Source organism: Pteropus medius, unplaced genomic scaffold (genome assembly GCF_902729225.1).
Source record: "Pteropus medius unplaced genomic scaffold, Ma_sr-lr_union100, whole genome shotgun sequence".
In the NCBI taxonomy this organism is placed as follows: Eukaryota; Metazoa; Chordata; class Mammalia; order Chiroptera; family Pteropodidae; genus Pteropus; species Pteropus medius.
Genome location: NW_024346501.1, coordinates 279,285 through 306,588, shown reverse-complemented (window position 1 = coordinate 306,588; position 27,304 = coordinate 279,285). Strand labels below are relative to the sequence as shown.

The 27,304-nt window shown below is 38.0% G+C and overlaps 1 protein-coding gene across 1 annotated transcript in view; it reads left to right on the top strand.

Annotated features, from left to right (window-relative positions):
- Nucleotides 1-27,304, top strand: part of PSD3 (pleckstrin and Sec7 domain containing 3) — a 500,329-nt gene that overhangs the window by 220,604 nt on the left and 252,421 nt on the right. The window contains 3 exon segments of the mRNA XM_039875742.1: nt 21,041-22,057; nt 22,060-22,144; nt 24,968-25,363. Of these exon segments, the coding sequence (XP_039731676.1) occupies nt 21,041-22,057; nt 22,060-22,144; nt 24,968-25,363 (1,498 nt within the window).

Here is a 27,304-nt window from a genome sequence, read left to right as displayed (position 1 = left end):
GCAACTGTTATGGAAAAAAACTCATTGAATTGTACAACGTAAATACGAGCAACTAATTGTTTATTATATTTTAATAAAGCTGGGGGAAAAAAGTAAGGAGGGAAGACAGTATGCAATCGTGACTATATAGGGACCTAAAGAAAAGTACAGACAATACAGAAAGTGGGGAGTGGGCCCTGTGAGTCAGTCAGGGCTTCAGCGAGAAGTGTGATCTGAGCGGGGACAGGAGAGATGAGTAAGATGCAGTCGAAAAGGAGGGAATAACTGTATGAGCGAAGGTCCAGAGAGGATTGTGTCACTCACTTAAGGGGACGCTGAGTTAACCAATGGAGAGGTGTCATTGGGTAGCCACTCTCCCTGCCTTCCAGTCCTGTCCAGAAGCCGCTTAACCACTCTGTCCTGAGTTAAAGAATTACAGCTTTAATTTAGTTACGTTGGGGATCCATTTAAAATTTCTGTTTTGTTTCCTTTAGGGGAAGGGGAGCATGTGGGAGTGGTAACAACAGTGCCAACAGAAAAGTGTTTGGGGAGGATAAATCTAACAAAGTTGCTTTCAGTGCGGAGGATATGCGTTTGTGTTGGATAGGCTGCTTAGGACCAGCAAGTAATTCCTAAAGCAATAGTACCTGCTTTCGGGAAGAGAGAGCAATAGAAATACATAAATTAAGGGATAGATGTATGACTTTTAGAGAATAATGATAGTCTTGGAGACTAAAGATAAGGGAAATATGAGGACTCAAGTGTGGCACTAAAATGACAGGAGAGGTTGATGATGCATCTGAAATAGGAACTCTCTCCCAGGAGCTGGTTTTCAGGGAAAGTAGTCATTATAGTTTTGACATGTCGAACGTGTAACACGAGACATCTGTCAGATAGTGAGAAATGGTTGGTTCTGCTTTTTTTCTGCTTCCTTGGGCAGACTCAACTTTCAGGGGTAGTTGGCTGCCCTTAGTTACTCAGACCGCATGCGGGATCCCAGGAAAGAGAGAACTTGTCTCCTCAGTCCAAGTTTCCTTCTTCCTGGTGGCGCCTTTCAAAGAGTGAAGGCAAAGGGCTGGCGTGGTGAAATAATGTGGGTGTGTAGCACCATGTTTTATCATTGGCGGTGACTTGACTTGCACGGGGCAAGGTACACAGAGGTTCTCTTAAGTATATTGGCTCAATTAGCACATCGTAGAAAACTCAGATCATTCCCTTCCACTCTTAGTGTGAGACACACTGCCATCTAGACTCCTGGGACCTCCCTGTAGTGAGAGCTAATTAGATTATATGTGAGCAGCTTCTAGCTGTGGGTCACTTTGTGTGTGTGTTGTTTTTTTTTTTTATTTCTCATTATGTTGTCATTAGCATAATTGCTGTTATAAATTGAGGGTTCTTTTTGCAAAGACAGGTAGGAATGTAGCCTTGAGACCCTTAACTCTACTCGATTAGATTTCTTTTGTTTTGGCTTCCATTACTCTTGTAATTAAAAGGATACAAACTGGTTATCTTGTTTCCCCTCTCTGTTCTGCTATCACAGTCAAGATTGCAGGTCCCGCCCCTGATGTCTGGACTGGCTGATTTACACAGTTGCTTCTGGATTGCCTAAATCATTGCATCTTTCCCTTTTACATAGTCTCGTCTCCATCTGATGAGTAATTCCTACTCGACAGCAGTGGGAGGTGGATCAGAACCCTGCGGAGATGTCAGGTCTGGACATGTGGAATTTTCAGTGTAGAACCATGAAGTTACCAGTGTGGAGTTTTACTTTCAGATACCATTTTGTCATTTTCATTTACTTTTTCACGTGACCTTTCTAATTTCAATCTTGCAACAACCCTGCGAGGTAAACATCTCGTTTGCCCAGTTATTAATGGTTCAAATCATGATTCAAAATTAACTGCAACTTTTTGTTTTAGTGAGTACAAAAGGGTAGAAAAAGAAGTTGACTTTTAATGAGATTTTTTAAAAGTAATAGGCGAAAGATGAGGCTCAGAGAGGCAAGATTACTTGCCCAAATCTCATGGTAAGTAATCTAGCAAAGGCCGATGCCCACTGGGACCAGCAATATCGGCGAGTTCATACTAAATATCTCCTATATGCTGGACACTGTTTTGAGTGCTTTACGTGTATTAACTCACTTAAAATACTCTTGCTACCATGCTAGTTTGTCTGTTGGATGACAGACATTTCTTCCAAGCCCTTGCATTTTAGAAGGCAGAGAATACTAAGTGAGGAGAGCAGCGGGCTGAGAACAAATCGATTCTTGGTGCTGCCTGTAAAGAAAGGGCAGAAGTGCCACGAGCCAAGGAAACAGTGGGATGACCAAATAGGTGGGACCACACCTAGGACAGCGTATTGCCACATGGGCCAACCAGAGAGAGAGAGATTCTAAAAGGAATTCTTTACTCTCCCTGCTCTTGGCTGACAGCACTGTGCTCTGCTGGAAGGCCCTTAAGCTGACCCCTACAGAGTGGGGGTCATCTACTACATCTTACTCTAACGTGGTTGATGCAAGGTGAAAGTTTTTAAGCAGAGTCTCTTACTGAAAGAAAATAAAAAGAAACAGCAAATAAATAAAGGGGTTAATAAGACAGAGAATTATAACCCTAATTTAACTAAAGTCTAACCAGAAATCAGTTTGATGAGTACAGCCTGTAGGGCCCTTGTGGCTAGCTTCAGTTTCCCACTTAAATGCCATTTGGATAATTATTGACTTTTCTACTTTGAGGAAGATTCAGTTCCTCCTGGAATTTACTTTCAAGTTTTACCTTTGGGCACGGAGAAGGGACCCGCTCAGGTTACCTCTTTAGCCCAAGACTCTGCTTTCCTTCTGCTCCATCGCTGTCCCGGTGTCCTTGGGTTTCGGTTTTATCCTGGGCCCCATACACGAGGAGGGCAGTTTCCCACTGACCGTAAATATCCTCCTTGCGCATTACATGCAACCTGGTTTTATGCCATCTCGAACTGACCTTGTAGTTTGACATTTGTGCTTCCTGGATATCTCAGTGACATGGATAAAGCAATGAACAAAAAGAATACAAATCACTGACCTCTGGAGGTTTTTCATTTGGGTCAGTGGGGCTTCTATTTTGATTACATTCCAAATAATATTAATTAGCCAATTGTCAATATAAGATTCTACCTAGGATAATATTGGAAGTAACCAGACTATTCAACAATAACTAAATTATATTACTAAGTAGCATATTATGTTTTCATTAAAAATGTTTACATGGTTTATATTAATACTGTATAACATGTTTTACCGTAAATAAGTTAATACAAACAATTAACACTGAGAAAAAGTTTAAATTCCCAAAGTATGCTAGAAGAAAAGACAAGGAGTGAAGCACAGCCCAGTGTGAAACACTGCCTCACATCGTTCTGCATGCTCACATCTGGGCTGCCAACTAAATTCCTCCTTCTTCCATTTTCTTTTTAAAGCGTCGATCTCCTCATCTTCCATTTGTATGTAGGCCAGGAGGCCTAAACTCTATGCTTTTCACCTATAAAAAGGAGTTAATAACCTCTCTACCCCTGAATTAAGGTAAAGATGTTTTCCTCAAAAAATTATCAGAAAAGGAGTAGTGGCTTTATGTTTCTTACTGAGTCCGTAGTAAGAATATTTTGATTATTTTGAGTAACAACTTTTTGGAGAAAACATTACCTTTAAATAACTACTGATAGATACTGTTAGTTGGGATGCTTACAGAGTTCACTAAAACAGGTTATAAAAGAGGGAGAAAACAAATTTAACACACACTGAGTAATTATTCCTGGACGAATGGTCCTAGAGTTGTAAGCGATCCTAGAGTTGTCACTACAAGCCATCTTGGTAAAGGTGACTTTTAAAGGTCACGTGCTAAGTGGTTACATTATGAAGGCCACGCAAAGTGGATGGATACTGTGGGCCAGGATAGAATTTCCAGTTACAGCATCACACAGACTTAAAAATTGCTGTCTCTCAAGACAGAGCTGAAGATGTGCTGTAACCCAAAGGGAGACTCCAGTGGTAGCACAGCTCCTAATGACAAATGGCATGTGTGCGAAAAGCTCGAGTGAAATAACTCTTTGAAAAGTAACTGAGGAAAAGCAAGTGTTTTTGGTACATGATGTTAGGTATGTGCAAAATTAACATAATAAAGAATATATTACGAGAAGCTACTTATTTGACCTACATCCTAAAAATGATATATTTAAATTTTTTTTTAATTCTAAAATCTCATACTAAATTGGATAACAATTAGTATGCTTGCCTGTTCGTATTATTTTGTTCGAAATGTTTGAAAAATAACACATTATATCAAATAATTCGCCTACAGCTTGTCATTTCTAAACTAAAGGGACAGTGCCAGCGACACCGAAGTCTAGGATTACATCACTGATTTGAAATTTTGCTCTTAATGAACAATTTTTTATTTCTCTTAAAACTTTATAAAATTTGTACCTGAGATTTGTTTTAATCAGGTATGGTAAGACACACAGACACAGAACTAATTATCATGAAGGGAGATGTCTGTACCCACAGAGCCCTAGAACAGGAGGTATGACACACCTGCAGGGCCACTGGGGAAGGAGGCAGAGGGGCTTGGGGAGAGCGCGGCCCAGTCGTTAATGGAGTTTTTGCAGGAAGGAATGAGTAACACAAGGTAGATGCCTGGGTAAGGTTAGGATTATATAGTTTGAATAATTCCATGGATTCTGATACATAGTTTTTATAATTTCATGGGTTCCTAGTTATCCAGTACCAATATTCCCTGTCTCTAAATCACCCAGTACCAGGGGTGATTTAGAGACAGAGAATATTGGCTTAGTGTGAGATTGATGAAGGAGATGGTTGGGGTGGGGCTCTGGATTGGTTGGTTTGCATATCAGAAGTGCACTCTCCGGGGAGTCCTGCAGTGTCCGGAAATAGCTAGCCCCAGGAGGGGCTGCTTCTCCAACATTAAGGTCCCAAATGCCAGAGCATCAATCAGAAAATAAGAAGATGTAGTCAATCCAGACTTTATGTTAACGTTCAAAGTATTTTATAATTTAAATTTTATACTTTCTTCATTGAAAAATATTGGTTGCAGTTGGTGGATATACTTTTATTTAAAGAATATTTCTTTAAATTTTAATGAAAAAGTACATTTTATAAATCTAGCTCTTTTTGATTGGTTCAATCTGTGAATAATATTACTAGAAAAACAGTTTATTATATTTTACAGTTAGAAAAACAGTTTATTATATTTTAATATTTCTAGTAATATTATAATATTACTAGAAAAACAGTTTATTATATAAACAGAATGTTGGTTTGTGAGTTTTTAATGATCCTCTCCTCTGAATGTTATGTATATTATCTATCCTTCAAGGATAATGTCCGCTTTGATAGATTACATTTCAGAAAACAACAACAACAAAATAAAACAGTTGAGGATTTCAGAGAGCACTGCTAACCCAGTTATGGACCGTTTCTGTATGCATACTTTTTTGGAGATGGTGCCCATAAGAGACTAGAATATATATAACAAATATATGTTTGAGCTTTACTTTTTGAAATGTTGAGTTTTGGGGTGTCAGTCAAAGCATTAATGAAAGCTCTAGACAGTTGGAAATGAGACATTTGTGTAGCCGAGGCATACTTATTTCCTCACATTCACTAGTAGTTGTAGTTAAGGGGTCATAGCCTTGGTAATCATCCTAATTTTATTAAGCACCCTCACTCATGTATTTGAGTTTTGTTTTGTTTTTCTCCTTTTAACATTAGCTTAGCAGGACGCAGATTGGAAATTACGAGTTCAGAGACTGGAAGAAAGTAAGCCGGAGAAGCAGCGTTCTGTTGTTCTGTTTGTAATAAGACAGCATAGCTACTGAGAGTCGGGAAGCAGTATATATTGCTTTTTCCTGTTTCCTACAGGGTCGACTGCCTTTGACTTGGTATTGGACAGGATGTAGGTGCAGAAGACATAACGGAAAAGTCATGATAAATAGCAGTAGCCCAGCCCTCCATTTAGCCTTTGTGGGTAGATGGGATGCTTGCAGTTAAGGGTGGCGGCTTCAGCTCTAGTCCTCTTTGGTATTCCAGGCAGAGGAAGGAAGAGGTTGGGGGTAGCAAAAGGGTACATGCCCCTATTTTTCCCCTTTGAAGGAGCTTTCTTAGACGGCGTGCCCAACTTCAGCTTACATCTTGCAGGGAATTAGTGACCGATGGATTAGTTCATGTTTGTATAAAGCCAACAAAGGTTGTTCTTCCTGCTTTTCCAACCAACTCTGGAAAAATAGCACTTCTTTTTGCAGAGGTTTTTGAAAAGGGAGGAAGCTGACAGTTTTAGTTAAAAAATACTACTAAATAGTAATGATAATAATACTAAAAGTAATGGTGATGATAACGGTAATAAAATTTGTGGTATTATGATTGAGCTTTTATTACATACTAGTTTCTAATCTGAGTGCTTTATATATTTATATGCATAGTTCATTTAATCTCAGAGCCCTATTGTTCATTTTTTAAAATGAGGAAATTGAGCCCCTTAGAGGTTAAATGACTTGCTTAAGGTGACATAATTAGGAAGTGATGGAGCCCAGATTACAAGTCTGGATCGTGTACTTTAACCACATTTTTACACTGTTCTATTAATTTGAAAAATCTGTAGCTCAGAAACAAGGACACTAAAGCTGAAAGGTGTAAAGCCATTGGCCCAAGGTCACTTAAGCAGTGAGCACTCAACTTCCTCTCTGGGGTGTTATCACCACCCACCATCTGGGTGTGCTTTCTCCAGGTTCACTCTCTACCTTTCTTTTATATTTGGGCGTATCTTCCTGAGAGGTGGCTACTTTTGGCTTGCCGCATGCCATTCTAAATCCTGAAAATTACATTTCTCTTTTAGAATTCTTTTACTTTATAAGGAAACTCTCGGGAGGCAATATAGCTTAGTGGTCGAGAAGGTGGACTTTGCAGCCTTAGTGCCTGTGTTCGAATCCTGCCCGTGCCAGTTTTAGCCATGTGATCTCGGACAAGTCACATACCTCTTATGTTTCAGTAGTCTTATCTGTAAAATGGGTTAATCACAGTAGCTGTCCCACAAGTTTGCTGGTAGAAACGGATAAGTTAATACGATGGGGCTGCTTAGCGAAGTACCTGACAGACACATAGTAAGCATTATATAAACATTTTCTATTGTATTAATACATTTTCTAGCACCTATTAGGCACTCAGTAAATGTATGTGGAATGAATGAAAATAACCATCAATTGCTTTGTGTTGTTGGCTTCTGCTTTCTACACTGGTTAGAATATTTAGGTTATAGAAGATGAGTTATTTTTAATGTTTATGTTAACCTCCATTACCAAAACTAAGGACCAATATTACATTATGCTATTCATCTTGTGCTATTTTTCAGCTCGCTTTTCTCATCTGCAAAACTATTAGTTTTACATTTCGTATTTTTATTGACGTTGCATTGATAAGTATTGCGTACATCCATGGTACTATTAGTGATGTCAAAGTTTATGCCATCATATTTAAAAGTGGATGTGAATGACTTTGACTCTTTTCATGACACATTTTCTAAGTAACAGCAGCCACCCATTAAATATTAATTTAATTACAGAAATGGTCATGTAATCATCGATAAAGTGACTTTAGATGCCAGCGTCGTTTAGCAGTGGGATGAGGACTGGCAAAGCAGCATCTTTATCCTCCTACAGCAGTTTTTCAACATTATATGTGCTTTTGCCTTTTCTGTCTAAATGACCCAAGAATTAAAACCCCTTTAAAGGGAAACCGTCTGTCTGCTTTCACATGTGTCATTCTCGAATCAGAGAAAATGCTGCATAATACTAAGATGACAGCCCCACCTCTGATGTCACCGAGGATGGTACAGTCCTCTCGGAGCCTTTGCTGGGGTTCGTGCTGCTGCACTGGGGAAATGGTTACATTAAAGCTAACTCCCGTCATCTCAGTTATCTCCTTGGAAGTAGTTTTCACAAATATAGAAAAGCCCTACTGTGGTTGTTTTTCGGTAAGCTACCAAGGTGGAGAGCGACAGAGGCAGAAGGAGGGCGAGTGAGCCAGAGAACAGGCTGCTTTTAGCCTTTGTGAGAGAGGGACTCAGGCGGCAGCTCTTCTAGGCGAGGGTTCCTAGTGCTCAAAGTGCTTCCATTGACATCACCGTGTGCAGTGCAGGGCACAAGGGGCTGCCAGGAAATTTGAAACTAATTTGCTTCCAGTTGACTAGAACAGCAGATTTTGAATTAGCCGGCTGGCTTCTTTTTCTAGCTAACTTTTCTCAAGCGTTAAGCTGATGAACTGGGCATTTTCTATGATCAATGGGTAACTGCTGGAGCTACAGTAACCTCTGTGAGTAACCTCTATTTGTAGGTCTATGCAGGCAAATCTTTTTATATATATATATATATCTCTTGTAAAATGCTACTGTGAAATGATTCGTCTGTATTATTGACTGCTTTTGCTTACTAGTCTTGTCTTTTGACCATCCCAGTAGAAGACTCCTGGGGGTACACCAGGTTTTGCTGAATCCTGACATAGAGAAGAGCGTACTGCATTTATTCAGGATGCCCACGCCAACCGTTCCTTAATTCCCCAGTCATCAGAAAGCTGCCACCTCCCCTCCGAATGCTGTTGCCCAGTACCTCACCCGGCTTTAACCTGGCACGTTTATTTTAGCATCTGACGTTGGATTTTCTAAAATTCTTATTTTTAAATAGAAAGCAGAATATTGTTCTTACCTGTCATTTTATTTCCTTTCATTGTTTTTGTTGTTGTTGTTCAACCAGCTTTCCGGGGAACACAGAATTCTATCATCCTGTTTTTGCTCCCTGTTTTTGATGGATTACATAGAAAGAAAGAAGAAAACAGGCTACCCCTATAGTTTTAGAAAGATATAATACTGTGGCACTTGATGGGAATAGGGGAGGAGTTTCTCTTAAAGCGCTCAAACTCTTTTCCATCGGCGTGCCTGAAGTATAGCTCTGTCTGACTAGCCTGGGAGAACCAGGTTAGCAGGTAGCACCAAAAGTGTTCTGTGAACACCTGGGGCTGAGGTAGCCTCTCCTGGAAGTTTATAATAGATGTTTCAACTCAATTTACATATGGGGGGTGTGTTTCCTGTCTGTTGAAATTGTCACTTTTAGAGTAATTCAAGATTTATTTCTCTCTCAACAGGGAGCTTGATTTTAAACTTTCTATAAAATTTGCATTTTCAGGTATACTTGAAATTATTGCTCATGTGACTCTGTAGCCTGAATCCTTAGCAAAACTGTGCGTTTCTTATTGAACATGAAAAGTACTGAATGCAAATGTGGATTAGCTGAGGCGTATTACAGACTGGAGGCTGAATGAGGTTGTTTACCACTGCTCCTAACATCTGTCTTGACACAGCAGTTTAGAGAAGTCCACAGATGTAGTAAATCATCACTGCTGGGAACTACAGCTGCTTATCATTCATGATTTTTAAAATATTGTACAGTATTTTAAAACATTGATTTCATTTAAAAATATTAGACTATAAAGTATATAAGAATTTATATTAATACTATTGTAAATTTATATCAACTTTAGCAGGAGAACCTGCTATAAACAAGATTATAGAGTTATTTAAAGGTTTAAACTTTTTTTCAGTTTTTCAAATAAAATAAAAACAAAAAGTTCAGTGACGGTAAGATAAATCTGAAAATTGGGTTTTTCAGAGAGTAGAATGAAGCTTACCAGGGTCTGGGGAGAGAAGGAAATGGGGAGACCAGAGGGTACAGAATTCAGGTTGTGAGATGAATAAGTTCTGGGGTCTAATGCACAGTGTAACAATTATAGTTAGTGATATTGTGTGGTATACTTCCTAGCTGCTGAAAGGGTAGATCCTAAATGTTCTCATCACAAAAGAGAAATGATAATTATGTAACATGATGGAGATGTTAGCTAAAGCTGTGGTGGTAATTTTGCAGTCTATAAACTTACACAATGTTGTATGTCAATTATATCTCAATAAAGCTGGAAAAAAAATTAAAAAATAAAATTGGGTTTTTAAAAGTATGGATTCCTAAACAGGAAGAAATAGTAGAAAATGGATGGAGAAGCAACTCTGATCAGAGGCGATAAGGCTGAAAGGAGAAGCACAAGGTGTGGATATAAAAGGAAACAAAAATTGTGGGAGGCGAATGATAGATAAAAGTGAAGAAACCTACTCTTTGAAAAAAGGAAACCAGCTTTAAAAAACAATGATTTTAAAGATAAGCGTAAAGTTACTTCTTAGAGGTTAGTGTTTTTTCTTCATGATGAGTAACAGTACACATTTGCAGAGACTTTGGTTTAAAATTAGTGGGCTGTTCCCTCTCTCACTCACTGTACCTTCTCTGTGCTGTATGTGGTGCTTGCTCCTCAGCTTACAGAGAGCTTCCTCTGAACTTGACTGGAATGGTAAGCTAGTATCATTTCCCCAGGGATGAGAACTGAGAGAAAAATTGTGTTCCTAATCATTAGGATATGAAATTTAGTTTGAGGTACGCACAGCTATAACTATTAATCACTTGGGGAAAGAGTGTCCAATTAATGGAACAGTCTGTACATGTGTATATGCTAATAGCTTGGGTAGGGGTTGGCAGGTTTTTGCAGAATGTAAATACCTTAAATATCTGTGCTTTTGGAGAGTTTTTAATGGCAGGCATCCTCAACTACATACTGCAGCTTTTTAGAGTAAAGAGCATGTACCAAAATATAATGTGCTTAGATTACTCATTTAGTAAAGTCTCATTACTCATACTCATTTTCTGTTGTTTTTATCATACTAAATACATTTTCTATTGCTTAGAAAAAATGAATTTGATTATTCTCATGTGTGTGTGTGTATGTTTTTTAATACAACTTTTTCTGTTGCATTGCAAATCCAAACCATGTATGCATCACTGTGTTACTGGAAGGGTTTCTTGCTTATTGGGCATAAAAACATTCATTATTATTATTCACAGTTAAGGATTATAGATACTTATAGGTAATATGCATTTGAGGTTTTTTTTAGCTGTGCAAGGCTTGCTTATTTTCTATATTTGCTTTGTAAATTGGACCTTTGTCTTCCAATTTTTAAATTGATTTTATGAAATTTCAGACTAAAAGGGATCAAATGGTTACCCTTCTGTCTATGGGACCGAATTCCTTCCTGACAAGTCAAGGAATATGCCTTTAAGCCTGTTTCTGTAAATTTTCCAGTTTTAGAATAGCTTAAGAATTTATAGTTCTTTTATCATACTGATTATGTAAGTTTTAATGTGTTGCTGACTGATAATCGTCATAGAACAGAGAGACCAAGGACATTATTGCATTTTTGAACAACTTACATGGAAAGGAGAGAAAACAGATTTTTAGTGGTTAATGTTAACCATGACATAAAGGACTGAGAATCTGTTGAATCATACTCATAGAAAATAGATTATAGACCCTTAGTATAGTCTCAGAAGTGCCTCATCAGAGTGAATTTGCCAATGCATTTTTATTTTACATGTGATATATCCAATGATACGAACACTAAAAGTCTGGGAAAATATCCTGGTTTTTAAAAATTGAAAAACCTTTCCCTCATCCCTTTTCCTATAAGTTCCAATGTAATTTCTTCAAGGATATGTGCAGATGTTAATGTACTAATTAACATCTAATGCACAGGTTTACATCTGCACTTATTTTAGGATTTTATGGTCTTTTTGTATAAGTGTAGAGTCATGGGCCATTCATTGTATGAGAAATTTACTATGAGCTACATAAATTTAGTATATTTAAAATAGAAATTTACTATGTTCACAGTAGAGGTGATTCTTTTCCTCTCCTAGTAAGGATCCTGGAGTGATTGGAGGGCAAACCAGACCAGAGTGAGCAAGACTTTCTCTTGGTAGGAATGAGGGACTGTGTGCTTTCTTTAGTTGTTGTCTGTTTGATTAAACATTTGGACCTTTCAATGAGGAGGTAGGAACTCTTGAGTTTTTTTTTTTTTTTTTAAATAAAAAAGTAGGCATTTAAATGGAGTCAGGACAACATCTAAATATTATTGTTTTTTGAAGAAGTGTTTCTCATACTCTAATGTGTAAACAAATCGTCTGAGGTTCTTTTTAGAGATACAGGTTATGATTAGGAAGGTCTAGGGTAGTACCTGGGATGGTCTGCATTTTTAACAAACTCCTGTGTGATACTTGTGTTACTGTCCCAAGGCCACACTGAGTAGGAAGGTCCTGGAGCAGTGGTTTCAAATAGAAATTTCTGTGATTGTAGAAAAATGTTAAATATCTGTGTGATGCAATATGGTAGCCACTAGCTACATATGGTATTGAACACTGGATTTTCAACTTTCTTTAATTTTAATTAATTTACATTTCCATACCATATGTGGCTTTGGCTACCATATTGTACAGCATAGAATTTAGAAACTAATTTAATCAATTGAAAAATTTATGCTTAATGGCAATAACCCATGCAGAATCATGTTGCATTTTAGAGCTGTGGCCAAGGTTGTCTCCATTTAACTTTACCACTGCCTGACCTTTGTCTGTGATAGACAAGTATGCACAGGTGGAGTTGCCGGATTGCATGCTCCCTGACGGCAAGAGCCATATTGACCTTGTTTGTTACTCTGTTTTCCGGTGTTCAACACATACTTGGTGTACAGTAAATGCTGGCCGAGCAAATGGAGAAATTAGCTAGCTCTAAAGTTAGGAAGTCTCCCTCCCTGTGTTTCCAGCTTTCTATTCAAGCCTGTACTTGGGAATAGGGGACAGAACTTGGGGGGCACTGACATGGAGTATTTTGCTTATGTTTTGGGAGGCTTCTTTTTGTTTTGAGGTTCCATTAAATGATATCTTGTTGGTTACAGGGCATTCTTTATTCACCGATTCAACAAATATATCCGTTTTGCAAGGTACTGTTGCTCTAGGCTCTGAGAGATATAATGGTGAAGAAAGGCAAAGTACTTGCCTTTTGGAGTTTGTATTCTAGTGGCCACAAAGCAACTCAAACAAAAAAAATCTTTGCCTAAAAACAGCTGGGCCCAATTTCTAGGGAATGTGTGTGTATAGAATTCATAATTGTGGTTCTCCTGAAGGCTCTAGGGCAAGACAGGACAGTCATATTCTCTTGGGGGAAACTATCCCATTGCTCAGAATCCCTCATGATAATTTTTTTTACTTGCTTCACATATCAGCTTCCTGTGACCCAGTATGCACTAGACTTGCCAAATAGTTCTTGTTATTAGTAGTATTATTTTCTTCAACCATTTTTAAAGGAGTATGCTAGCCATAGTGGAAGAAAATCTATTTCATTTACTGGTCTAGGGTTATTCTCGGAAGGGCCATGGCCTTTCTAAAGCCTATCTTGTGGGCACATTCATTTTTCCATGATTGGTAGAAATTTTTTTAACTGAGGTGTAATTTTTATGCAATATTACATTAGTTTTGACTATACAACATAATGTTCAATATTTGTTTAAATCGTGAAATGATCACCGCAATGAGTCTAGTTAACATCCGTCACCATACATAGTTACAATTTTTTTTTCTTGTGGTGAGAACTTTTAAGATCTACTCCTTTAGCAACTTTCAAATATGCAGTACAGTATCGTTAACTATAGTCACCATGCTGTACAGTACATCTATATGGCTTATATATTTTATAATTAGAAGTTTGTAACATTTGACCCCTTTTACCCATTTCACTACCCCCACCCTCTGCCTCTGGCAACCACCGATCTGTTCTCTATATCTATGAGCTTGTTTTATTTATTTATTTTAAAAAGATTCTACATATAAGTGAGATCATACAGTATTTGTCTTTCTTTGACTTATTTCACTTAACATAATGCTCTCAGGGTCCATCCATGTTGTGGCAAATGGCAAGATATCCTTTTTTATAGCTGAATAATATTCCATTGTGTATATATACCACATTTTATTTATCCATTCATTCATCGATGGACACTTAGGTTGTTTCTGTATCTTGGCTATTGTAAATAATGCTGCAGAAAACATGGAGGTGTGTTTATTTTTTTGAGTTAGTGTTTTCCTTTTCTTTGGCTATATACCCAGAAGTAGGATTGCTGGATAATATGGTAGTTCTAGTTTTAATTTTTGAGAAACCTCCATACTAGTTTCCATAGTGGCTGCACCAACTTACATTCCTACCAGTAGTGCATAGTCTCTGTTCTCCACATCCTCACCAACAATTGTTATTTCTGTGCCTTTGAAAATAGCCATTCTAACAGGTATGGGGTGATATGTCATTATAGTTTTGATTTGTATTTTCCTGACGATTAGCGATGTTGAGCATCACTAACTTTTTCCATGTACAGTTGACCCTTGAACAACACTGGGGTGAGCGGTGCTGACCCCCTGCACAGTTGAAAATCTGTGTTTAACTTTTGACTCCCCCAGATCTTACCTATGAATAGCCTACCAATAACATAAACAGTTAGATTAACATATTTTATATGTTACTTGTATTATGTACTCTATTATTACAATAAAGTAAGCTAGAGAAAAGAAAACGTTATTAAGAAAATCATAGAAAGAGAAAATATGCTTACAGTATTTGCATGTAAGGGGATCACACAGTTCAAAACCGTGTTGTTCAAGGTTCTTTTGGGCCATTTGTATTTCTTCTTTGGAAAAATGTCTATTTAGATCTACTGCCCATTTTTAATTGGATTATTTGGGTTTTTTTTGCTATTGAATTATATGAGTTCTTTATATATTTTGGATACTAACCCCTTATCAGACATGTGATTTTAACTATTTTCTCCTATTTAGTAGGTTGCCTTTTCGTTTTGTTGACAATTTCCTTTTCTGCACAGAATTTTTTTAGTTTGATGTTGAAGAAAATTTTTTTCTATTCCATTTCATTATCTTAAAATCCTGTATCTGTGTTCCAGAAATGGATGGCTATTTAATGTACAGCCCAAAGCACTCTTAAAATTGATCTTGTTAACATTCAAAAGTATCCCATTTCTTTCTCAGTATATTAAATCAAAAGAAATTTTTAAAAAATTTAGTGGGTTTGGTTTATCATAGGAAAAGCATCTTTACCAAACAACAGGAAACATTTTGTTAGGAATCTGACCACATACACAAAGCAGTAGATGAGATTCCTATTAGAAAGGGACAACTTCTAAGGGAATATAAAAAGATAACCTCAAAAGTATATATATTTCATATGAGTGTGAAAAGCTCTTCTTCTCTCTCCCCACCGTCCCTCCTACACACTTTACATTTTCATTCCTTAAAGGGGATAGATAAATGCAGTAAAACTATGAGCTCTTATTAATTTAGATTCTACTAGTGTGTGGTTATATTTAGGTAAGTGCTAAAGTTCTTTTTTTATACTTAGCAAATCCCTTTGTCACAGATATAAGACCAAATTTGGGCAGGACTAATTCAGTAAGACTTTCTGGAGGAGTAATAGCTATTTCAGTTTTCAGTTGAATTCTTACATTAGTAATAGATGTAGACTGACAGAAGGCAAAGAGAAGACTTTAGAAGTTAGGTAGCAGAGCCCACAGCAGTTGGCATAGGCAGAGCAGTGGCTTGGAAGCCTGTTGAAATTAGAAGGCGTGAGTGATAATGGATGTGGATTCTGGGTGGAGTGGAAGAAGGGGTAGCCCTTGCACCTTTGTTCCGTCCATTCTGCCTTTGTTCTAGCTTAGGCACTTGCTCACCTGTGCTATTGCCAGCAGCCTGTGTTGTTACACCTGAATCTGTTATGCTTGTACTTTCTCCCCTGTGCATTCTTCACATGCTGCCAGTGTGAGCTTTCCATGCTAAACAGACTTTTCATGCTTTGGCAATATTCAGTTATAAACCCTCTGTGTTCAGTACATAGCAGGTAATAAATAAATGTTTGCTGAATTGAGTCAATTTGGAAATGACTGGGATTTAATAGAAAGTATGGCTCTGTTTTAAAAGGGAGCAGAAAAAAATCTTAAAGTAAAAGAAGCATTTGGTCTTTTTTTTTTTTTAAATCTTCCTAAAATAAATAGTCCCAATTTTTAAATATAAGGAATAAATCAGAAATTCTAAAGAAAAATGTTAGGATTAATATTTTAGGAAGTTTCGTTTGTTGTTAAAGACAGCTCAAGTGGTGACAAGAAATGCAAACAACAAAAATAAACTGCTCTTGCCTTCTAACAAAGGGGCGCCTTATCGGAAAGGAAGGACTTGATGTCATGCTGAAGCCTGTGCCTGTGACCTTTAGGGTTATTTCTATCCAGAAGCCACCACTGCAAGAGCTTTCCATTCTTTATTACGTTTGGTAGTATTACTGCTCTTAGAAACGAAGGTCTGAGGACTTAGAAACCTCTTAGTTTTTCCCAGGAATTTACTCCTGAGAAGCAAAAGCCCAGGAATCTGGTCCTGACCTTTAATTCTCATGTAATACTTTATTGGACATTTGACTTACCTTGGTCAAGTCATTTAGCCCCTTAGAATGTTTATTTCCCCTGGTCTATGCTAGTCCTTATTTACTTGAAAAGTAAATAAAACTTATTAGAATAGTCCTTATTAGAACAGTAAACTTGAAACAGGAGAACTGATTAGAATAGTCAGGCCAGCTGTTTGTCACGCAGGACAGATTTGCCTTTCTCCCTTTTCTTTCTTTTCTTTGACCAGTTGCCAAGTTGTTATATGAAGACACCACAAGCGTTTGCCCACAATTGATGCATTTGCTATCTGTTCTGTGAGGTCCATTTAATGAAGAGTATTAAAAATAGGATAGAGAAATTATTTAATTTCTTGGAGGCCCCTTTTCTTGATTTCTTTGTGTCCATTTTTCTTTGGGCCAAGATGCTAGTGTTTATTTTAGAGGTCATTTATAGATGGTAACTTAAACTATTAGAACAAAGTAGGTTCCTAACTGATAAAGTTTAACTTTTCTCTTTGTTGAATGGATTTCACTATAGTATGTTTTGGTGTTAAATTTACACATGGCTTCAGTGGTCACTATGGAGAATTTTGTTTAAACACTTCATGATAAGTTAAAAATTGTAGCCTTTTGAAACTTTAAAATTTGAGCTAACATCATGTTTATTTCATGTATATGTACTCTATGTAATGTGCAGCTAAAACTATTTTAACATTTATAAGGAGGAGAGTGACTTCTTGCAAGGCTGGTGATTTAGGGAAGCCTTAATTAAGCAGAAGGAGATTTGAGTTAGGTCTTGAAAGGTGAAAATAAACTGATCATCTAGAGATGGGAAGAAAAAGTATGTCAAATGGAGAAAAGAGGTTGAACAAAGGCAAAGGAGTATGAAGCTCTAAATGTACATTTAGTTAACTTTATTTCCAGTATATATTGGAGAGAACCTTTTCAAGGTATTCGTATGTTGCCCCCCTTCTACAGTTAGAGAAGCAATGGTATAACATTTGAAAAGGGAGTTGAGGGAGAGAAAGAGAGAATAGATTGGGAAAGATAGTTTGAGACCGGATTATGGATCCTAACTTCTAGATCAAGGAGCCTGAACTTTATTTTAGACTTTATTCTGCAGGCAATGGGAAACTATTGAAACCAACCTAAAATTTTGTTTTGGGAAGATTAGTACATATAAGATGAAGTGGGGAAATGAGGCTGGACATTAGATAACCATTTCAGGAGATTTTTTTAAATTTCAGGGAGACGATTGAAGACCCATCCTAGGGTACCTCACTACCAGTAGGGGAGGGGAGGGGAGAGATGTAAAGCATAGCAGAGGTAGACTAGACAAGTTCTGATTTTTATTTGTTGTGTCATGTTGTTAAGTACATCATTCCTTTGAGCCTGTTTTCTCACCTAATTATATTAGGTTGCTGTAATTCTTAGATGCTTTTAACCTTTAAAATTTTATATTCTTATGATCCTCTTGTTTTCGTACAAGTATACTCTAGCTTAGAGAAATAATAAAAAATATTATAAACTCTAAAGGAAATATTTTCCACTGTGGTCTAAGTACTTCTCTAATCACTTTAAGCTATTTTGTTGAAGAAAGAAAATGTGTTTATGGATTGCTCACTTTTTTTCACTTTCCTTGCATATTAACAATAAATTTATAGCTTTAAAGTGCTGAAGAAACGAAAGTCCCTTGAGTGATTAAGAGAGAGAAAACTGTTAAAAGGCTAAAAAGGTGTAAAAAAACATAAACAAATGCCCTATAGCATTTGTAGAGTACTTTCCAATTCATTTCATAAAGTCAGCATTATTCTAGCACCCAACCAGACGAAGATAATACAAGTGCAGACCAATATTGCTTATGAATATGGATGCAGAAATACTAGAAAGCTGAATCTAGCAACATATAAAGAGGATTATACAGCATGAGCAAGTGGGATTTATTCCAGGAATGCAAAATTGGTTCAGTGTATAAAAATCAATTAATGTAATATACATGTTGCTAGAATAAAAGAAAAACCCCACATGAGCATCCCAATTGACAGAGAAAAGGCATTTGATAAAATTCAGCATCCTTTCATGATAGAAACACTTGGCAGACTAAGAGTAGAAGGGATCTCTCTCATCAGGATATAGGGCATTTGTCAAAAATCCACAGCTAACATCATATTTGATAGTGAAAGACCGAAAGCTTTCTCCTAAGATTAGGAACAAGACAAGGATATCTGCTCTTTCTTCTTCTATTCAGCGTTGTACTGCAGATTCTAACCAGGGTGGTTAGGCAAAAACAAAACAAAAAAACAAACAAACAAACAAAATGAAAATAAAAGGCATTCAAGTAGGAAAGAAAAAAGTAAAACTATCTCTGTTCACAGATGACATGATCTTGTATATAGAAGAGATTCCTAAGGAATTTACAAACAAGCTATTAGAACTAATAAGTTCAGCAAGGTTGCAGGACATAAGTTCAATATGCAGTAACCAATTGTATTTCTACATGCTAGCAGTGAATAATCTGAAAATTTAATTAAAAAAAAAACAATTCTACTTGTAATAGTATTAAGATACTTGATAGAATAAATTTAGTCACTAGGGAAATGTAAATAAAAACCACAGTGAGGTAGCATTTCACACCCACTAGAAAGACCATAACAAAAAGATGGACAATAATGGAACCCTCACGTGTTGCTGGTAAGAATGTAAAATGGTGCAGTTGCTTTGGGAAACTGGCAGTTTCTTATAACATTAGACATGGAGTTACCATATGACCCAGAAATTCCACTCGTAGGCATATCCTACCAAGAGAACTGAAAATAAATGTAGACATAAAAACTTGTATACAAATGTTCATTGTTCTTAATAGCCAAGAAGTGGAAACAACACAAATATCCATCAGCCAATGAATGGCTAAAGCAATTGGTATATCCATACAGCGAAATATTATTTGATAATGAAAAAGAATGAAGTTCTGATACACATTACAACATGGATAAACCTTGCAAACATTGTGCTAAGTGAAAAAAGACAAACACAAAACGCCACATGGATATATGGAATATTCTGAATAAGCAAATCCATAGAGACAGAAAGTAGATTGGTAGTTACCAGGGGGTAAGGAGACAGGGCAATGGGGAGTGACATGACAGTAGCCCAGGTGGTGGTTCTTTGGGGGGGCAGGGGGGAGAGGGTGATGAAAATATTCTGGAATTAAATAATGGTGATGGCCGCACAATTTTGTGAATATATTAAAAACCACTGAATTTTAAAAGGGGAAAAAATTAAAAGACCTGTGGCATTCTTTACTGAAAAATTAAAAACGTCAACATGTCATCCTAGATAGAGGGATCTTTATTGTTTTTAACTGTCTTCCTTTTCAAAATCAAGGTTTAAAAAGTTGTTTCCTCTTAAGATTTCAACAAGCCGCATCCTCTTAGTTCTGTCTTGTGAAGGTATTTTATGTACTGCCATCTCAGAGAAGTCTTTCTTGGATTCCATCTTGATTCAAATTTAATTTTAAAAATATTTTTCAAATGATTTTAAAAATGGAATATGAAAACAGTGTGTGCTCTCAAATGTATTACTATTTCTCAGATTTCTCCTGCTGCAGGATAGCATATGTCAACTCGCGTTTCCAAGTCACCTCATTTTCTGCATGTTTGGAATCAAGTCTTCGACGTTGTTCCAGTGTATATATTTAGACATTTGTTAAATATTTCACTCAATAGGAAGGGTGTAGCTTGCAACTAAAAACAACAACAATAACAACAAATGTCCTCTTTCATAAAGTTGTCAAAGTGAGTGCACTGCATTTCTGGTATACCTGACGATTTTCTTGGTACAAAGTAACCAAAACCAAGTTTAGAAGGAAATTCGATACAGGGGCTACTAAGACCATACCTGTTATTCTTAAACTCCCAATTTAAATTTTTGTTCATCAGAACATCTTCATTGTTCTCACCGACTGCCATTTTAAAAAGAAAATGTAAATTTGATCCAATATGGCAAATATATACTAATTATTGTTTTCACTGCTTCCTATGTGGGTGTTCCGCAAAAGATACCATTTAAATTTTATGCAGCTGGGATCCTGGCAATTTTTCTCAACACATTAAGTTTCCTATTCCATTTTGACTTCACTCTCATTCTCCAGGGATGTTCTGAAAGTATTTTTTCCCCCACAGAAATCAAACATTGCAGGGGAGGCTTCAGTCTGAAAGATATTTACCGACTTTAAATAGATTATATTTTTTCTCTGAAGCTGCAGCTCAGAGATTTTACTGCACAGATATTGTTGGCTGAATCATAAGGCTATTGTTTTGCCCCATATAAAATTTCAGTTGCTATTTCATGAGTGGTATTCGAAAAGTGATATATATCTTTATTTTAATCTTTTTGTAAATGTAGCAAGTAGGTTGCATGTGTGGAACTTTATCAGAAGCAGGGTTAAAAATGGCATGTGTCATTAGGTTGCCTCCTTCTCTGCAAAAATCCTTGTGGTTCCACTCATGGAAGCTAAGTGGAAGGAACCACTGACAAGGTTATGAGAAGTGGGAACCAAACAGAATAAGAATCAAATAAGGATTATTGAATGCCTAATATGTGTGGATAGTTATTAATACGCATTGGAACCTGTTATTCAAAACAAGTCATGTGTCTATTCTGTTCTACTCATAGGTGATCATGGAGGAAGCACTTTACTCCCACCGAATGTCACAAATGAATTTCCAGAATATGGGACCATGGAGGAAAGTGGAGAAGGCCTAAGAACTTCTATCGAGTTTGATGCAGAGTCTCTGCCATGCCACCAACAAGGGCAGGAGGAGGTCCAGCTTCTTGCTGGCCACCACTCTGGGCTTGACAGTGTTACAGAAGGACCAAAAGATGTTGGAGAGGCCCGCTCTCAAAGTCACCTCAAGGAACAAAGTTTACAACCCATTGACTCTTTGATTTCAGCTCTGAAAGCTACAGAAGCGAGAATAGCTTCAGGGACGTTACTGGCTACAAAGGTACTAGACAAAGATGCCGTTTCTAGTTTTTCCGTTCAGCAGGTGGAAAAGGAGCTAGATGCTGCCAGTCATAAAACCCAGAGAGCCAACAAACTGTTCCCTGCTGGCCAAGAAAAACCACCAAATATACCTCTTTCATCTGAAGTTACAACTGAGGAAAATTTTTATTTGAGCATCCAGAAGGATCTGACTGTACTATTAAGTGGAGAAACTCAGGCAGAGCTTTCCCAGCTAACTACTAATAGCAGGAAAGGGGCTCTCCGTGTACAGGAGCCAGATTGTTCAGTGTCCTCCTTGGGGAGCCCAGCAGCAACCCACAGCTCTGCGGGCAGTGCTGGCTTTTTGAGAGAGTGGAGGTCTGATCTGGGGAGAGAACACCCAGGGGGCTGTGATAGACGTAGCTCCATGGGACGCCCAGGCCGGGTCAAACATGTGGAATTTCAAGGGGTGGAAATATTGTGGACAGGAGGGGAGAAAAGAGAGACACGGCATCCTGTGGATTCTGAGACGTCGGAAATGACTGCCTCTCCCGAACGCAAAGGGTTTTCCAAAGTGCCAAGCCACCTCGTCTCCTCTGCTGGTTTATATAATTCAGTTGGTTTCTCTGAGAATGTAGGGGGTGAAACCCGGAGCGCTCCTTCAGAGAGGCCTGCCACTAGCTCAGGGACATTTTCCCCTGTGCCTCTGTTGAGAGTGGAGAAGATGAAGTCTTCCTGAAGGAAAACAAAGGACATTTTGAGAAAAAACCTCAACTGGAGAGAGACAAGGAGAGGTGAGCTCACATGGTCATCCTGCCCCATGACGCCGGTGCATACCATGGGAAACCATGATCCTGTGCTTGGCTGTGGGAACTCAACTCACAATATCCTTGGTCCTTATTATCATAGAATGGAAGAGAAGTTACTGTAAGCTAGATTCCTCCTAAGTTTCTAAGGTATTGAAGTATCTTGTCATAGAGTTGTCCATTAGGCATAGACCAGGGAAGCAGAATGATGGAGAGACCGTGAACACTAAACTATATGAATCCATTTCTGACATTTTGTTATATTTGTCAGGTTTTAAAATTTCCATCACCGAGGTAACTAAAACTCTCACAATTATCTTTAAGGATATGAAGATTTGGACTCTTTTTGACACACCTGTAGTCGTTAGATCCTGACTTAGGCATTTTTTCCTGGGTGCAACACCAGTGCCTACATACAGCCTACATACATATATGAACACAGAGATTCTGGGTTTGGGCTGACTCAAATTTTTAGGTTTAGAAAAGAGGTCGAGAGGTCAGAAGTAGACTCTATAACTCTATTTTTTATAACTCATGGCATTCACATGAGAATCTCTTCTCACAAGTAACATACGTTTTGATTATGACCCTGGTAAGTGAACTCAGCATCACACAGTTATGTTCTGTCTTTCCATTCATTATTGACATCCACACTAGCTCAGAGCCTGGATAAACGGAAGACATGCCTCTTCTTTCTTCACTCCTTTTGCTCATAGTCTGACGATAGCAGTGCTCTTCTTGGCAAACTCATTTGTAGCGTGCTGTCATTTCAGATTTGTACCATGTTTTCCTCTGTCAGTCCTCGTGACACATTTCATTGTTTGTATGGGAGCACATCAGTGTTAAGGCTGAGGGGCTTATTTTGTTTGCTTGGTTGGTATAAGGAAATGCCTCGTCCTCTACAGTTAATTAACAAATCCACTGGGAGTGATGCTCCTTTAGGATGGCTGTCAGGACTCCTCCTCTCCGTACCCCCCCTGCACCCGCCAACACATAACAGTCTGCAGACTTCCGTCAAAAGCAGCCTTGATATGTGGGCGCATGGCTCAGTAATTGTATTCCCGCTGGAATATGCACTTTTGCCATTGTGTAAATTATTAATTCACTCCTCCTTTTCTCCCTCCCTCCCCGCTTCCCTTCCTTTTCTTCCACAAATGTTTTTTGATTCTCTACTGTGTTCTTGACACTGCTAAGATGCTGGGCATAAGGGAATGTTGAAAATAGATATGGTCCATGGTCACTGCCCTCATGTAGCTTACTAATGAAGATAAACATTGACCAGATAAACACATTAAAAATTATAGGGTCACAAGTTGTGCTAGGAAAAGACGAGAGACATACTGGAAAGAATAATTTGAATGCAGGAGAGAGGCTAATTCGTTTGGTGGCTTGTACAAGGCCTTTCTGTGGAAATGATAATTAGGCTGAGACTGGAGGAATCACTATAAGTTAGCCAGGTAGAGAGTGGGGAGAAAGAATATTCTGGGTGGAGGGGAAAATGTGCAAAGGAAGGCTGCAAGTTTGCCCCTTTGCTTCCCGGAGTCGTGTGAAGCAAAGGCCGTATGACAAGCTTAGAGATTTGAAACTTCACCAGTGTGGCTGGAGCATAAGGAGCTGGGAGAGGGTGGTTAGAAATGAGAAGTAGTGGAGAGGTAGGGAGGAGCCTCATTGTAGGAACTTTTAATTTTATTCCAAGTACAGTGAAAGCCATTAAGAGGCATAATAACCTTAGATTGTATTTGGTACGTGGTAGGCTTTCAGTAATTTAAAAACAGCTGTGTTGCCGAATGAGTCCTGGTAATACCTAGAAGGAATGTAGATTACTTATGAGCTATTTTTATTCCTATTTCTGTTTTTTTTTTTTTCTATTTATAGGAATACGAGGCTCAGAGAGGTTAAGTAAAGTTGCCTTTGTGACCTGCTAGCCATTGGCACATCCAGAATTCAGTTCTAGGTTTTTCTAACTTGACCTCTTGGATTTAGTTTTTAAAATTTTACTTGGTTGTTCTAATGTTCATTTTAATATTTGAAGAACATGCTACATATTAATTAATTAATGGCCCACCCCTTTATATTAACTTTTAAGTTGTTTCTAGGTTTTCTTTGTTTGGGTTAGCTTTGCAATAAACATGTCTGTTGGCTTTTTTTTTTTTTTATGTTGTTCACTGTCTAATTTTGGATCTAAAATCTCTCTGCAGTGCTGCTTTTTGTCAGCAGGGGGCGGCCCTTGGATTTTTGAGGGCATCTGATCTTATTTAAATCAGAAAGTATTAATAGACTGATGAAAGCTTAGTGTATTTTTACTCCATTAGGTTTACACAATATATTTATTTGCTTCTGTCAAAATTAAAGATGATGGTAGCTGGTGATAATTTGAATTTGTGGAGTTAGTTGGCTAAAATGAGAATTTAATATTTTATTCAAATATTCATTGGACTAGATATATTTATTTGCTCTTTGAGGGCCTGCTCTTTTAGGCAGTCTTCTTATTCCTGAGGAGGCGGGGGAAGGATTTGATTATATGGGTGCTTGATTGAGCTGATATCTTGGTGAGGGCTGTAAATACTTATACTGATTTGAAACCATATTAAATTATTTAGAGGGCTGTGTAGCACATGTATGCTAGCCTTTTTTTTTTGACTCAAATATGTTTCTGTGATATCTTCCTTCTCAAATACATTAAGACGTAAGCCTCGTGAATACAAGTGTTAGCTCTACAGAATGCTATCTTTTTTATATGGTTGAAGAGGAAAAGAGAAAAAGAAAAAATTAACCTAATATTGAAATTCTTCACTCTTATTTCCTTCCCAGGATTCTTGAACATGAGGAGCGCTTCAGGGAAGGAGAGGATGATATCTTTGGGCCTGGGTATACGGAGGACTCCACCGATATGTACAGCTCCCAGTTCGAAACCATTTTGGACAACACTTCTTTGTACTACAGTGCTGAGTCCTTGGAGACATTATACTCAGAGCCTGATAGCTATTTTAGCTTTGAAATGCCCCTCACTCCAATGATACAGCAGCGCATTAAAGAAGGCGGTCAGTTCCTGGATAGGACATCAGTGGGAGAACAGCAAGATGTCTTGAGCGTCTCAGCAGATGGCGGTATAGTGATGGGCTATTCTCGTGGCATCACCAATGGGCTCAGTGACGCTGGAGACTCCATCTACGCAAAAGGCACCCCGGAGATGGCTTTCTGGGGAAGGTAACTAGTCCTGTTCTCATTAATTTTGTGCTGGTGGTTTTTGTAGCATTTTCTCTTTGGGAAATCTGAGTGTGAGATATACTTGAAAAGCATTTGGCCAGTTTCTATGGATATAAGCGAATGATGTAAGTAAAAAGTTATTTGGGTTTTAGGGGCAGGCAGAGTACCTTTTAGTGGTTTGCCAAATTGGCAAGCTGGGGTCAGGCTATTTGGTGGTATTTCTTGGATTACCATGTGTAAGTTGGATCCTGAACAAATGTTTGTAGGTGATAGTAGGTATTAACTCTGATGATGCAGCTTTGGTAGCAGTGCGTGGTGCTGTGAAAAGAACACTGAGGGACCTTGGCTTTTGTCCTGGCACTGACATTGGTTGATGACTTGGAGCAGGTTGTTTGATTAAGCCAGAGATTCCTTAGTTGTAAATTGAGCGTATTGGATTATACGGTCACCAAAGTCTCTTTCAGTTATTTGCTCTTTGAAGGCCTGCTCTTTTAGGCAGTCTTCCTATTCCTGAGGAGGCGGGGGAAGGATCTGATTATATGGGTGCTTGATAGAGCTGATATCTTGGTGAGGGCTATAAATACTTACTCTCTCTCTACTTTAGGATTTAAGTACCTGGGAAATAAAATGATGTTATATACAGTATGTGTGCTATACCTGTCACTTAGTGATTCTCTGTCTATTTCTGGATTATCCAGCATTTCATTTCCTCTTGCTCATCATCTTCGGGTCACTTACTTGTCTTCTAGCACCTCCATCAGTGGACAGAGAATGCTAAACTTCTTAAAGATTTTATGAATTTAATTTTGATACAGTTTTCCTTAATTAAAATGTGTCAGTGTATATGTGAGCGGAGGTGGTGGGAAGGTTAAATGGGGATAAACTATTTTAAAACTAATGAAAAAATGACTGCTTTTTAAAAAAACGTCAGTATTCACATTATAGGTTTCCAAGGAACCTCTTTTTATGAGCAGTTAATCCTATATTAAGCATTTTCTATAACCAGTTTATAGGTTTATAATTCATTGATTAGATGAGCATATTCAAGACTGGCATATTTTAACTTAGTAGCTGTGCATTTCCATGTGGAATCGACCATAGATGTTGGTTGTCTTCTTGGGTCACAATGAGATAATAAGGGGAACGCAGGTCTCAAAAGCAGAATACCTTGGTCTGAATTACTTAGGCAAACCACTTATTCTCTCTGAAACTCACTTTATTTACAAAACGAGGTTAATGACACCCAGTATGCCCTATGGCTAAAGACTTAATCTAGATTAAAATACCTAGCAGAGTGCTAGGTACAAAGTAGGAGTTTGAGTAAATGTGTGAATCAGAAGTGGTTGGCTGATAAGCTCACGTTTAGACTTCCTGTATCTCTGAGAAAGGGTTGTCCCCTAGAGCAGGGTGTCCCTAAGAACAGGGTGCCCCTGAGAGTGAGGCATTCCTGAGAAGGGGGTGTCTTTGAGAGGGGGCATCCTTGAGTGGAGGATGCCAGTCTTTTTTTTCTACCGTCATCTCTGACAACTGTAAGTTGTGATAAAATGCTATAGATAGCACAGGTATGCAGAAATTTTCATTGAAATTCCAGTTCATTTTTCCGGGGCAAGTGGAAGTTGTTTGTATTACAGATCTAAAATTGGTAGGGGAGCAAAGCATTTGGGGCTGAAAGGCTTTGCTGCAGGAGCCATAGGGAAGTAAGTAAATAAAGACAAGAGATAAACATCAGGAAGTCAGAACAGGAAAGAATTAGGTGAAAGGTTTGTCAGATGTATGGTCTGCTCATTTAAAATAGGAAGTCGTCATTATTGGGGCCAGCTGGAGTGCCAGTCACTAGGGCAGGGCTAGATAGTTAAGAGAGGGTATTGGAGTAGGTTATAGTATTTTAGCACCTCAGATTGAGACAGTGGTATACTTCAGGCTATCTAGAGATAAGGTTTC